The 15,283-nt window shown below is 47.3% G+C and overlaps 1 protein-coding gene across 3 annotated transcripts in view; it reads left to right on the top strand.

Moving 5' to 3' along the window:
• Positions 1-15,283, top strand: part of ccdc150 (coiled-coil domain containing 150) — a 137,840-nt gene that overhangs the window by 88,743 nt on the left and 33,814 nt on the right. For all 3 annotated transcript variants that reach the window (XM_068042223.1, XM_068042225.1, XM_068042224.1), the window contains 2 exons: positions 10,722-10,790; positions 14,204-14,365. In XM_068042223.1, coding sequence (XP_067898324.1) covers positions 10,722-10,790; positions 14,204-14,365 — 231 coding nt within the window. The remainder of the gene's footprint in view (positions 1-10,721; positions 10,791-14,203; positions 14,366-15,283) is intronic.

Raw genomic sequence — 15,283 nt, forward strand, 5'->3', positions numbered from 1 at the left:
GTCGAACCAGGGCCTTATAGAGCTGCAGCATAACTTCGCAGCTCTTAAACTCAATCCCCCTAATGAAAGCCAACACACCATACGCCTTCTTAACAACCCTATCAACTTGGGTGGCAACTTTGAGCGATCTATGGACATGGACCCCAAGATCCCTCTGTTCCTCCACACTACCAAGAATCCTGTCTTTAAGCCTGTATTCCGCATTCAAATTCGACCTTCCAAAATGAATCAGTTCATACTTTTCCAGGTTGAACTCCATCTGCCACTTCTCAGCCCAGCTCTGCATCCTGTCAATGTCCCGTTGCAACCTACAACAGCCTTCCACACTATCCACAACTCCAGCAACCTTTGTGTCATCGGCAAACTTGCTAATCCAGCCTTCCACTTCCTCATCCAAGTCATTTATAAAAATCACAAAGAGCAGAGGTCCCAGAACGGATCCCTGCGGAACACCACTGGTCACCGAGCTCCAGGCTGAATACTTTCCATCTACTACCATCCTCTGTCTTTTATGGGCCAGCCAATTCTGTATCCAGACAGCCAACTTTCCCTGTATCCCATGCCTCCTTACTTTCTGAATGAGCCTACCATGGGGAACCTTATCAAACGCCTTGCTAAAATCCATATACACCACATCCACTGCTCTTCCTTCATCAATGTGTTTTGTCACATCTTCAAAGAATTCAATAAGGCTTGTGAGGCATGACCTGCCCCTCACAAAGCAATGCTGACTGTCTCTAATCAAACTATGCTTTTCCAAATAATCATAAATCCTGTCTCTCAGAACCCTCTCCAATAATTTGCCCACTACCGACGTAAGACTGACTGGTCTATAATTCCCAGGGTTATACCTATTCCCTTTCTTGAACAAGGGAACAACATTTGCCACCCTCTAATCATCCGGCACTACTCCAGTGGACAGTGAAGACGCAAAGATCATCGCCAAAGGCGCAGCAATCTCTTCCCTCGCTTCCCGTAAAATCCTTGGGTATATCCCGTCTGGCCCCGGGGACTTATCTATCCTCATATCATTCAAAATTTCCAGCACATCCTCCCTCTTAACCTCAACCTGTTTGAGCATATCAGCCTGTTCCACGCTGTCCTCACAAACGACCAGGTCCCTCTCACTAGTGAATACTGAAACAAAGTATTCATTTAGGACCTCCCCTACCTACTCCGACTCCAGGCACAAATTCCCTCCACTATCCCTGATCGGCCCTACCCTCACTCTGGCCATCCTCTTGTTCCTCACATAAGTGTAGAACGCCTTGGGATTTTCCTTAATCCTACCCGCCAAGACTTTTTCATGTCCCCTTCTAGCTCTCCTAAGTCCATTCTTCAGTTCTTTCCTGGCTACCTTGTAACCCTTTAGAGCCCTGTCTGATCCTTGCTTCCTCAACCTTAAGTAAGCTTCCTTCTTCCTCTTGACTAGCTCTTGTTATCCAAGGTTCCTTCACCCTACCATCCCTTCCCTGCCTCATCGGGACAAACCTATCCAGCAGTCGCAGCAAGTGCTCCCTAAACAACCTCCACATTTCTGTCATGCATTTCCCTGAGAACATCTGTTCCCAATTTATGCTCCCTAGTTCCTGCCCAATAGCATTGTAATTCCCCCTCCCCCAATTAAATATTTTCCCATCCCGTCTGCTCCTGTCCCTCTCCATGACTATAGTAAAGGTCAGGGAGTTGTGATCACTATCACCGAAATGCTCTCCCACCGATAGATCTGCCACCTGGCCTGGTTCGTTGCCAAGCACCAAGTCCAACATAGTCTCCCCTCTAGTCGGCCTATCTACATATTGAGTCAGGAAACCTTCCTGGACACACCTGACAAAATCTGCTGCATCCAAACTATTTGCACTAAGGAGGTTCCAATCAATATTAGGGACGTTGAAGTCACCCATGACAACAACCCTGTTACTTCTGCACCTTTCCAAAAACTGCCTCCCAATCTGTTCCTCCGTGTCTCTGTTGCTATTGAGGGGTCTATAGAAAACTCCCAATAAAGTGACTGCTCCTTTCCTGTTTCTGACTTCCACCCATAATGACTCAGGAGACAAACCCTCCTCGACGACCTCTTTTTCTGCAGCTGTGATACTATCCTTGATTAGCAATGCCACTCTCCCACCTCTTTTACCTCCCTCCCTATTCCTTTTGAAACATCTAAACTCCAGAACATCCAACATCCATTCCTGCCTGTTTACCAGGTTTTTACCATTTTACAAGGGGTGCACATGAACAAAGGAGCTTCAGAGCCTTTCCAGCTATAACAAGGCAGAAGCCCAGTCAAATGTTGGTGTTGGTTGCAGTTAGCAGCCTTTTTGAGAGGTAGCATGGCTTGATAAGGTGTTTGATACTGAGTAGACAGCAGCAGTAGCAATCAGAAGCAAAAACAAACTTGTCCAGCATAGCGGAGGCATTCTGGTTGTTTGTCCTCTCTGACTTGGCACTTGTATGTACAGAGTAAGGATGGGTGGGAGGCCCAGAGAACTGAGTGCAGCTATTTGCTGTGGGCCTCATTCCCTCAGGCTCTGAGGCCTCCAGTGGGGCAGAGCATCAGAGAGGGAAAGAGCTGCAGCCTACAGGAGCAGTGCAGCAACACCCAGAAGAGCACCAGGATCATGAGCCTGGAAAGGGGCACAGATGAGGAGGATGCAGAGGAGCACACAACCAGCCTCTTGTGCGCAGATGAAGCTACCCACCAAAGAGGCGAAGCTTCCTGCAAATTTCAGAGCAGCAGTATCACCGAAGTCTGTGCCTCATCAGGGAGGTGGTCACTGAGCTGTATGCCATGATGGAGGAGGATTTGAGCCCTATGGGAAGGGGTGGGCACCCAATGCCTGTGGTGTTAAAGGTCACTGTGGTGTTTAATTTCTACACCTCAAGATGTTCCAGGGATCTTCTGGAGATATCTGTGGGATCTCCCAGTCTGCAGCTCATCGCTGCATCAAGTTGCTCACCATTGCCATGTTCAAGAGGGCCGGCCAATATGTGCGCTTTCACACCGATCTGGACAGTCAGACAGGGCCATAGAATTCGGGGCCATTGCTGGATTCCCCCAGATGCAGGGTGTCAACTGTACGCATGTGACCATCAAGGCTCCCACAGATCAGGAAGCAGCCTTCATCAACAAGGAGGGCTTCCATTCACTCAATGTACCACTGCAAATGGACCCTGCAGGTCTGAGCAAGATTCCAAGGAAGCTGCCGCAACACCTGCATACTAAGGCAGTCCCAGATGCCCGACCTTTTCAGGCCCCCACGTGCCTTCAAAGATAAAGGCTACCCACTAAAGATTTGGCTATTGGCACCTGTGAGGAGTCCAAGCACAGATACAGAGGAAGAATACAACAACTGCCATGGGACAACTTGAGTGACCATTGAGCAGGCCATAGGCCTTCTGAATATGTGGTTCAGTTGCCTGGATAGATCTGGTGGAGCCCTTCAGTATACCCCAGCAAGGGTCTCGTGTATTACAGTGGTGTGCTGTGCTCTGTGCAATCTGCTGCTACAGAGGGGAGAAACCTTTTTGAATAATGAGGACACCGTAGAGCATGATGCCTCCTCCATGGATGAGGATATGGAGGGGGATGGTGACCAGGCACAACAGAATGAAGACTGCGAGCAACAGCAGGCAAGGTGCAATGAAATATGCGGGAGAGGTTTGCAACGTGCTAACACAGGCACATTTCACATGAGCCTCACATACACACCCAGGAAATCCGAAAAAAGTTTCACCTTCTGCAGCCCTGTTGCTTTCGATGACCATGGCAGTCCATTTCTAGTTGTCTGAGGACAGGAGGGTCCTGGCATATTGAGGGCCTCCTGCACAGGTGCAGGAGCTGCCTCTGTCTCCGCAGCTTCGTGAGGCACTGGTATCCCCATCAGAGGGGATGAGGCGCCACCTTCCACACCAGGAGTGCCCTGAGAGGAGCCTCCAGATGCTTCAACAGCCACTCTTCTTCCCTTTCAGGGCACATTTGTCTCTCCCTGCTTACCTGAGGAGTCGAGAACCTGCCAATGACTCCAGGCATCTTTCCCCCTTTCGCCCAGCCACTGCTCCACAGAGATCATGAAGGTGGCAATGACAAGCAGATCCGCGCCCATCTCCGGCATCCACTGGGTGGTATGCTGGATGTGGCTGTCTGTGAGGGTTGCCAATCTCTTGATGGAGGAAGCCACAAGCGCACATACCAGAGTCATGGCTGCACTCGTAGCCTGGATGGATTCCTCCATTGTCTGCGCATGGGTGTGCATTGCTTCTGGAAGCTCTGCCAGATCTTCATTCACCTCACGCTGCAGCTCCAGCATCTGCTGCCTTGTTGATGACTCTAGAAACATGTCATCAGCCTGAAGCTGAGCATCGCTGGGCCTTTCCATAGTCCTCAGAGTGTGAGTAGGCTCAACTGTCAATGCCTCCATCAGTTGCTCAGGAGCATCTGTGCTCTGCTCACCTGATTCTGACTGAGTGACCTGTGCTGGTGGAGGGTTCGGGGGAATGATGTGATGGTGCACCCTCTCAGGTCTCCTCCTCAGAGGTGGAGGACCGTCATTAAGTCTCAGCAGTTGGCCGCTCTTGTCCATGACCTGCAACAGAGAGGTGAGTGATGAAAGCACTATGCTTTGTGCTCACCAGAGGGCCTCTTGGGCTCATCCATTAAGCCACTCACTTGGGACTTGCTTGTTAACGGTAAAATCCCAGCCGAAGTCTAAGTTGGATATATCAAGAGGGTGCCTCAAAGAAGTAAGCTTTAAGGAGGGTCTTAAAGGAAGGGAGAGATGTGGTGAGGTAGAAAAGTTTAGGGATGGAATTCCAGAGCTTAGGCTATAAACAACTGAAGCCACGACAAGCAATGGTGGGTTGAAGGGAGTGGAGGATGCACAAGATAGGCCAGAATTGGAGTAACAGGGTTCACAGGGTGGGTGGGGTGCGGTTACAGGGCTGAAGCAGCTTTCAAAGATGGGGAAGGATGAGGCCATGGAGGAATTTAAACATGAGATTGGAAATGTATGTCAGTGAGCACAGGGGTGCTGGGTGAATGGGACTTGATGCAGGAAAGGAAATGGACAGCAGAGTTTCAGATGAGTTGAACTTTATGAAAGGTGAAGGTGGCAGATGAAAAGCCAGCCAGGACATCATTAGAATAGTCGAGTAGGGTAACAGAGACATGGATGAGAGTTTTGGCAGCAAATGGGCTCAGGCAGGGTGGGTATGGATGATGATGTAGAGGTGGAAGTTGCTTTGAAGTGCAAGGATGTAGGGTGGGATGGTTAGCTTGGGGTCAAATAGGACGCCAAGGTTACAAACTGTCTGCATCGAACTGAGGCATTGGTCAAGGAGAGGGAGTTAGTGAGGTCATGGAGTTCGTGACAGGGATCAGGATGATGGTTCATTCTCCCTCAATGTTTAACTGGAGGAAATAAGGGAGAAAAATTGACAAAACTTTTAAAAAGTGTTAATTTGCTTCAAAACATTGAATGCTGTGTGATTTATTTTTATTTTTCACTTGAGGCTGACTGTAAATTATTCATATCTTCCCACCTCCACCTATGTTCTTCAATCCTCTTCTGAAGATTTGATGTGCTGTTCCATGACTTCCCACTTCAACAGAACTCATAGACAGCCTCCTTTCAGGACCTGCCTTAGGAATCGATGGTATTGCTGACTGTGACTTCAGCAGCAGTTAATTTTAGAGTTGTAGGGTCATTTATGGCACCGAAGGATGCTATTCGGCCCATCGAGTCCATGTCTGCTCTCCATGGAGCTATGCAGTTAGTCCCACTCCCCGGCTTGATCCCCATATCACTGCAAGTTTATTTCTCTCAGGTGGCCATCCAACTTCCTCTTGAAATCATCGATTGTCTCCGCTTCCACCACCCTTGTGGGCAGTGAGTTCCAGGTCATTACTACCCGCTGTGTTTAAAAAAAAAAAGTGTTTCCTCATATTTCCCCTGCCTCTTTTGCCCAAAACTTTCAATCTGTGTCCCCCGGTCCTTGTACCATTAGTTAATGGGAACAGTTTTTCCTTGTCTAACTGTAAATTTCCATCTATCTCCCCTTATTCTCCTTTGCTCTAAGGAGAACAAACCCAACTTTTCCAACCTAACCTTGTAACTAAAATCTTCCATCCCTGTAACCATTCTGGTAAATCTCCTGTGCACCCTCTCAAGGATCCTCACATCCTTCCTGTAGTGTGGTGACCAGAACTGGACACAGTACTCCAGTTGGGGCCTAACCAGAGCTTTGTAAAGGTTCAGGGTATAACTTCCCTGCTTTTGTACTCGATACATTTTTTTATGAAGCCCAAGACCCCATATATTTTGCTGACCACTCTCTCAATATGTCCTGCCACCTTCAAAGACCTATGCTCCTGCACCTTCAGGTCCCTCTGTTCCTGCACACTCTTTAGAATTGTGCCATTAAGTATATATTGCCTCTCCCCATTCCTTCCACCAAAATGCATCACCTCACACTTGTCAGTATTAAATTCCATCTCTGCCCATTCTGCTACCCCATCTATGACCTGTTGCAGGCAGTTCATATCATCCTCACTTTGCCACACCTCCAAGTTTGGTGTCATCAGCAAATTTTGAGATTCTGCTCTGTATTCCAAGATCTAAGTCATTTATATATCTCAAAAAAAGTAGTGGTCCCAGCACTGACCCTTGGGGAACACCACTGTCGACCATCCACCAGTCTGAAAAGCAATCCTTTACTACGACTCTCTGATTTAGGCAAAACAACCCTATCAGACTTCAAGATGCCCAGTTTTTCTCTTTCCCCCCCACCCACCCCTAACATATCTCAGCACTTGCAACTTCCTTTTCCATCAATTAGCAGCCACGGTTACCACTACACAATAGAGTGCAAACATTCACTGCAACCTGTGGATATAAGCACCCCAGGAAACTCCTAAGAACCAAAAATGCATGCCAAGAGTGCAGGTGAGCATGCCAGGAGCAGCACCAGGCATACCTAAAAAATGAGCTGTCACCCTGGTGAAGCTACAACACAGGACTACATGCAAGTAAACAGCGGAAGCAGCATGCGATAGACAGCTAAGCAATCCCACAACCAATGGTTCAGATCTAAGCTCTGCAGTCCTGCCACATCCAGTCGTGAATGGTGGTGGACAGTTAAACAACTAACAGAAGAAGGAGGGGCCACAAATATCCCCATCCTCAATGATGGCGGCGCAGTGGTTAGCACCGCAGCCTCACAGCTCCAGTGACCTGGGTTCGGTTCTGGGTACTGCCTGTGCGGAGTTTGCAAGTTCTCCCTGACTGCGTGGGTTTCCGCCAGATGCTCCGGTTTCCTCCCACAGCCAAAGACTTACAAGTTGATCGGTAAATTGGCCATTGTAAATTGCCTGTAGTGTAGGTAGGTGGTAGGAGAATTGAGGGAAGATGGGGATGTGGTAGGGGACATGGGATTAATGTAGGATTAGTATAAATGGGTAGCTGATATTCGGCACAGACTCGGTGGGCCGAAGGGCCTGTTTCAGTGCTGTATCTCTCTATGATGGGGGAGCCCAGCACATCATGCAAAAGACAAGGCTGAAGCATTTGCAGCCATCTTCAGCCAGAAGTGCCGAGTGGATGAACCATCTCTGTCTCCTCCTGAGTTCACCAGCATCACAGATGCTGGGGATCAGCCAATTCGATTTACTCCACGTGATATCAAGAAGCGGCTGAAGGCATGGACACTTCAAAGGCTATGGGCCCTGACACCAACTGGCAATAGTACTGAAAATTTTTGCTCTAGACCTGGCTGTGCCCCTAGCCAAGCTGTTTCAGTACAGCTATAACACTGGCTTGTACCCAACAATGTGGAAAATTGCCCAGATATGTCCTATACAAAAAAAGCAGGACAAATCTAACCCGGCCAATTACCACCCCATCAGCAAAGTGATGGAAGGAGTTATCGACAGTGCTATCAAGCAGCACTTGCTCAGCAATAACCTGCTCAGTGATGCTTAGTTTGTGTTCCGCCAGGGCCATTCAGCTCCTGACTTCATTAAAGCCTTGGTCCAAACATGGACAAAAAAAGCTGAACTCGAGGTGAGGTGAGAGTAACTGCCTTTGACATTAATGCAGCATTTGTCCGAGTGTGACATCAAGGAGCCCCAGCAAAACTGGAGTCAATGGGAATCGGGGAAAACTCTCCACTGGTTGGAGGCATACCTAGTACAAAGGAAGATGATTGTGGTTGTTGGAGGTCAATCATCTCAGTCCCAGGATATCACTGCAGGAGTTCCTCAAGGTAGTTTCCTAGGCCCAACCATCTTCAGCTGCTTCATCAATGACCTTCCTTCAATCATAAGGTCAGAAGTGGGGATGTTCACTGATGATTGCACAATGCTCAGCACCATTCGCGACTCCTCAGATACTGAAGTAGTCCGTGTCCATGTGAAGCAAGACCTGGACAACATTCAGGCTTGGACTGATAAGTGGCAAGTAACATTCGCACCACACGAGTACCAGGCAATGACCATCTCCAACAAGAGAGAATCCAATCATCTCACCTTGACATTCAATGGCATTACCATCGCTGAATCCCTCATTGTCAACATCCCGGGGGTTACCATTGACCAGAAACTCTACTGGACCAGCCATATAAGTACTGTGGCTACAACAGCATGTCAGAGGCTGGGAATTCTGAGGCAAGTAACTCACCTCCTGACTCCCGAAAGCCTGTCCACCATCTACAAGGTACGAGTCAGGAGTGTAATGGAATACAATCCACTTGCCTGGATGAATGCAGAAAACCTCGACCTCTATCGCCTAGAAGGACAAGGGCTGCAGATGCATGGGAACACCACCACCTGCAAGTTTTACCCTCCAAGCCACATACTATCCTGACTTGGAACTATCCTGACTTGGAACTATATCACCGTTCCTTCACTGTCGCTGGGTCAAAATTCTGGACCTCCCTTACTAACAGCACTGTGTGTGTACCTATACCAAATGGATTGCAGCGGTTCAAGCAGGTGGCTCATCAAGGGCAATTATGGATGGGCAATAAATGCTGACCTAGCTAGCGATGCCCACATCCCCGAAAGAATTTTTTAAAATGCATACGCTGGGGACCAAAGGAACCCACATCACACAATTACTTACATTTGTGTTTGCACAAAAATGTAGCAGAATTATTAATTTTGCTGTAATGTATACCATAGTGAATATTATCGAGTGTGACCATTTCCTTTCAGTAAAACTGAAATTGATAGTAAACTTATAATTAACTTATTATAGCAACAGTTAGCACTGTATCTTCTGATTGGTAAGAAAGCTTGGCCGAAATTTTACGTTGGGCAGGAGGTCCCGCCCACTAGCCAATAAGTCGGCAGCGAGCCCGCCTCCACCGAGCGTGGGGAGCCAAGCTGGGATTTTTCTGTCCCCAGGTCCTTAATTGGCCTTGGGCAGGACTTCCACCTCCTTGAGGCAGGACATCCCACCTAATGGAGCTGCCAGCCAATCACCAGGAGCGGTGGCCACTGCTGCAACTACACCCAGCCATCGCAAGCAAGGTGAAGGACGGCCCCAGAACCAAGGTATGTTTTTGGAGCCTCGCCGGGGACAATCCACTGGCCCCTGGCGGTGCAAGGGGGTTGGATGGAGGGGGTCCGAGTGTTGTGTGGTGTGGGCGGTTGGGGCTCCGGGGCAGCCCTCCGTGGGGCACAGGGTGCCAAATCAGGAGAGTTCCCCCACCAGCCCGCAAGAAGGGTGACTGTGTTCTTGGTGCCTTTGCCGTCTGGCTGCCACAGGTAAAATTCCAGCCACGGCAGGAGGAGACCCTTAAGTGGCAGTTAATTGGCCACTTCAGGGCCTTGATTGTCCTGGGGCATGCAAGTCATTTCTTGCTGCCACCGCCCCATGTAAAATTGCAGCGGGGGCAGGAGGGCATCATGGAACCACACCCCCTGCCTTCCACTCAATTTTATGATGCCTCCCGCCACCCTCCCCACCATCACCAGTCCACTCGTTGGGGGGCCGTAAAATTCTGGCGCTTGGCTTTGTCCTGTTGCTCAACCTTTCCTCTGCAATGTACTACTGAGCTGTTTAAAGTGATTGTGAGCATTTCCTTAATTAGCTGGTTTCTGTACAGTCAACAGCACACTTTCAACAGCACTTTAAATCACACATTTTCCACAACACATTGCAGAAGAAAGGCTGAACACCTTTTGTGTTTTTCCTTACTTTTAAATAAGTTGGTACTAAAGGTGTTAAACATTAAAACCTACTCATCAATTCCTATATTTAGTACAATGAATGCATATTATGTTAGTTATAAAGTGGCTGCAGAATGTTTGTTTGTTACCGCAAAAAATAATTTTAGTGGATAATATTCCCTAACACTTCCTTGATTTTTGATATTTTACTGCTCCATTATATTCTTCAAATTACTATGTCAAATTACACCTCGAATCATGAGGTAAGTAATAGGCTTAGCTGTTGATGAGCAGTTGCCACACATTTCCATTATGTTGCTCCATAAATTACTTAAAATTATTTAAATAATTGAGGTAACTGAGCTTTTTTTTAGCTATCACAGGATAAAAGTTAACTGTGGTTTACAATGCTAAAATTAATTTCAGGATTAAAAAGAATTGAATGTATTTGATTGTAAACAGATCCAATAATATTTAAATACTGGTCCCTAAACAGAAAAAAGGCTAACTGTCCATGGTCTACGTTTGACAAGTTGTGCTTTTTGCTTAGGAATTTGAAGCAGACTTAGAACGGATGGAGGCAATAAAAGAACTGTATCAGAAAAAGAACTATGAGCAGGTCTGTACACAGACAAAAAAAATTTGCTTTATTTATCTGTATTAAGAAATGATATTTTCCTTATAATTTATTAAACTGTGTATAATGATCTTTTCTGTCTGATTTATAGGCACGGTGTTTGTGTATGCATAAAGGACGCAAAAATTTACAGGGGCCTATCCAACATGTGTTCCATTGGGAATGCACTCACTTAGAATGCTGTTGCTGATCCCACAGCAGAATGTGGAGGTGGTTCCATCATTAAAATATAAATGGTGGGCGCTCATGCCATTAGTAGCGCATATTAGGCGTTTGCTCATTTGGAGGCCATAGTTCTTGGATAGGCTGGGTACTATTGGTAGAAGTGGGGGCACAGGATCCCACTGTTGATTGAAACATGTTAGAAGTGCTCATTGACCCCACTTTTTTAAATGATTTGTTCTCTAGGCATGGTGATGCTGCCAATACCGCATTTGTTTCCCATTCATAGTGGTGGTGGACTTTCCCTTTGATCAGCTGCAGTTTTGTAATGATGGTGTTCCCACAGTGATATTAGGCAGGGTATTCCAGGACACTGACCCAGTGACAGTGAAGGACAGGGAAATGGATATTCATGGTTTGTGACTCAGGGTACTTAAGATGGGGTTCCCAGTGATAGATCTTCAGTGATAGATGGTAAGGGCGGGAGGTGTTTTCGAAGTATCCTTAATAAGTTGCTGCAGTGCATCCTGTAGATTGTACATATTACAGCCACATTGTGCCAGTATGGGGATTTGGATTTAAAAACAGAAAATGCTGGACATATTCAGGAGGTCAGACAGCATCTTTGGTCATGTCATTATTGGATTCAGTGGCAGGGATGTTGTACAAGTGAACTGCTCTGTCCTGGATAAAACAAGCTTCTTGAGCATTATTGTAGTAGCATCCAAGCAGGAAAGTGACGAGTGATCAGTTTTTTACTGATTTTTTAAAAAATTCTTTCAGGGGATGTGGGCGTCACTTGCTAGGCCAGCATTTATTGCCCATCCCTAATTGCCCTCAAGACGGTGGTGGTGAGCCATCTAATTGAACCACTGCAGTCCATGTAGTGTAGGTACACCAGCAGTGCTGTTAGGAAGGGAATTCCAGGATTTTGACCCAGTGACAGTGAAGAAATGGTGATATAGTTCCAAGTCAGGATGGTGTGTGGTTTGGAGGGGAACTTGCTGGTTGGGGGTGGTGTTCCCATGCATCTCCTAAAAGATGGTAGAGGTCACGGGTTTGGAAGGTGCCGTTGAAGGAGCCTTTTTGAGTTGCTGCAGTGCATCTTGTAGAGGGTACACATTACTGCTACTGTGCGTCTGTGGTTGAGGGAATGAATGCTGAAGATGATTGGATGGGATGACAATCAAGTGGGCTGCTTTTCCTGGATTGTGTCGAGCTTCTTGAGTGTTGTTGGAGCTGCGCTCATCAAGGACAAGTGACTTGCGCCTTGTAGATGGTGGACATGCTTTGGGAGAGTCAGGAGGTGAGCTACTCGCCACAGGATTTCCAGCCTCTGCCCTGCTCTTGTAGCCCATAGTACTTATATGGATGGTCCAGTACGGTTTCTAGTCAGTGGTAACCTCAGGATGTTGATAGTGGGGGATTAAGCAATGGTAATGCCATTGAACATCAAGGGGAGATGGTTAGGTTCTCTCTTGTTGGAGCTGGTCATTGCTTGATACTTGTGTGGCGCAAATGTAACTTTCCACATATCAGCCCAAGCCTGAATGTTGTCCAGGTCTTGCTGTATATGGACATGGACTATTTCAGTATCTGAGGAGTCGCGAATGGTGCTGAGCATTGTGCACTCATCAGCGAACATTCCCACTTCTGACCTTATGATGGAGGGAAGGTCATCGATGAAGCAATTGAAGATGATTGGGCCTAGGACACTACCCTGAGGAACTCCTGCAATGATGTCCTGGGACTGAGATGTTTGACCTCCAACAACCATCTTCCTTTGTGCTAGATATGACTCCAACCAGTGGAGAGTTTTCCCCCTGGTTCCCATTGGCTCCAGTTTTGCTGGGGCTCCTTGATGCCATACTCGGTCAAATGCTGCCTTGATGTCAAGGGCAGTCACTCTCACCACACCTCTTGAGTTTAGCTCTTTTGCCCATGTTTGGAACAAGGCTGTAATGAGGTCAGGAGCAGAGTGGTCCTGGTGGAACCCAAAGAGAGTGTCAGTGAGCAAGTTATTGCTGACTAAGTGCTGCTTGATGGTACTGTCGACAACACCTTCCATCATGCTGCTGATGCCCCACAGCACCTCATGGATGCCCAGTTTTGAGTTGCTAGATCTATTTGAAATCTATCCCATTTAGCATGGTGGTAGTGCCACACAACATGATGGAGGTGAAGATGGAACTTCGTCTCCACCAGGACTGTGCGATGATCACTCTTGCCAATACTGTCATGGACAGATGCATCTGCGACAGGTAGATTGGCTCTCTCACCGCATGCTGCAGGCCCAATCTAGTCCTTTAGGACTCAGCTAGCTCGGTCAGTAGTGGTACTACCAAGCCACTCTTGCTGATGGACATTGAAGCCCCCACCCAGAATACATTCTTGCCATCCTCAGTGCTTTTTCCCAGTGGTGTTCAACATGGAGGAGTACTGATTCATCCACTAAGGTGGTGGTAGGTGGTAATCAGCAGGAGGTTTGACCTGTTTGCCCATGTTTGACCTGATGCCATGAGACTTCACAGGTCCAAAGTCAATGTTGAGGACTCCCAGGGCAACTCCCTCCCAACTGTATACCACTGTGCTGCCACCTCTGGTGCAACAGGACATACCCAGGGATGGTGGTGATGGTGTCAGGGACATGGTGTATAAGGTATGTTTCCATGAGTATGACTATGTCGGGCTGTTGCTTGACTAGTCTGTGGTACAGCTCTCCCAATTTTGGCACAAGACCCCAGATGTTAGTAAGGAGGACTTTGCAGGGTTGACAGGGTGAGGTGTGTCATTGTCATTTCTTTTGCTTAGGTCGATGCCGAGTGGTCCATCCGGTTTTGTTGCTTTTGGACTTTTCTCTAGCGGTTTGGTACAACTGAGTGGCTTGCTAGGCCATTTCAAAGGGCATTTAAGAGTCAATCACACTGCTGTGGGTCTGGACTCACATGTAGGCCAGACCAGGTAAGTATGACATTAAAGGACATCAGTGAACCAGATGGGTTTTTCTGATAATCAACACCATTACTGGGACTTCATTCCAGATTTATTAATTGAATTTAAATTCCACCAGATGCCATGGCCGATTTGAACCCATGTACCCAGAGTATTAGCCTGGGCCTCGGAATTGCTAATCCAGTGACATTACCACCAAGCAACCGCCTACCCATAATGTTTGGGAATTTTTATTTTTGCTCTTTTATATTCTGTTGTATTTTGATTTTCTTTTTCTGCAGTCTCAAATGATTCAGAAGTTTATGACAGAGATGCAGAGTCTACAAGAAGAACTTCAGAACGTGGCAAAGAGTCAGCATGAGGCAGCATCCCTCCGCAAACAGCAAGAATTCCAGTTGAAGAAGGAACATAAGCTAAGCCAAGAGCTGAGGAGTAAATGTCAGGTGGGATGATTTCTGTTTCCATGCTTTTATTTAAAAAAAATTAAATGTTTTCGTCAATGTTGAATTTTTTTGTAAAACTTTAGGCTGTTAAAAAGGACTATCTTGAAGGGCAAAGAAAAATTGGGTGAGGGTGTATAATGGGAGGCTAATACGCTATCTACTGTTTTGTACCCCTGCTGATGTTTCCCCCTGCTGTAATATTGAATTTGCTGATTAACACAAGGTTGCATTTTCAAGGCATAACATTTCCTAGCATTTTCGTGTTTGTATCTTTTCTAAATATAACCAGTCCCAAAATGAAGAAATATTAATATCTACAGAAAATGTGTCATTTGCTGATGGAATTTTTATGATTGCTAATGGGCCGACATATCTAAGGCATTTTTTTGCCTCTTTTTAAGTAATGCATCGTGACAATGGCTAGAATTAAGATGGTGGCCCGCCCATCAGCTGAAAATCTAGGGGAGAGCCTGCCTCCGCTGAGTCTGGTAGCCACACGGCTATTTTGCATGGCCTAAGCCCTTAATTGGCCTCAGTCGGGACTTCCACCCTTCTGAGGCAGGAAGACCCACCTCCAAAAGCTGCCGTCCTGTCAAAGGGCTGGCAGCTCTTCAGTCTCAACTATGCCACTGGCAGTGGTGGCCATTGCTGGGACTCCATCCAGCTTGAGGAGCCACAATGTATGCCAATTGCCTAGGCCCTGGTGAGGGTGGAGGGGACAGGGATCAGAGTGTAGGGCAGGAGGGCTTGAGGGCTTGTTTTAGTAGGGGTGACTCATGCTGTAGGGGAGGCCCTCCTTGGGGCACAGGCTGCCTGATCAGGAGGGCCCCCCCACCACCCAAGCCCACAAGGAGGCCACCAGATATAATAACAGTGGCAGGAAGAGGCCCTTAAGTGACAATTAATTGGCCACTTAAG

This window comes from Heterodontus francisci, chromosome 11, assembly GCF_036365525.1.
Source record: "Heterodontus francisci isolate sHetFra1 chromosome 11, sHetFra1.hap1, whole genome shotgun sequence".
NCBI classification, from domain to species: domain Eukaryota; kingdom Metazoa; phylum Chordata; class Chondrichthyes; order Heterodontiformes; family Heterodontidae; genus Heterodontus; species Heterodontus francisci.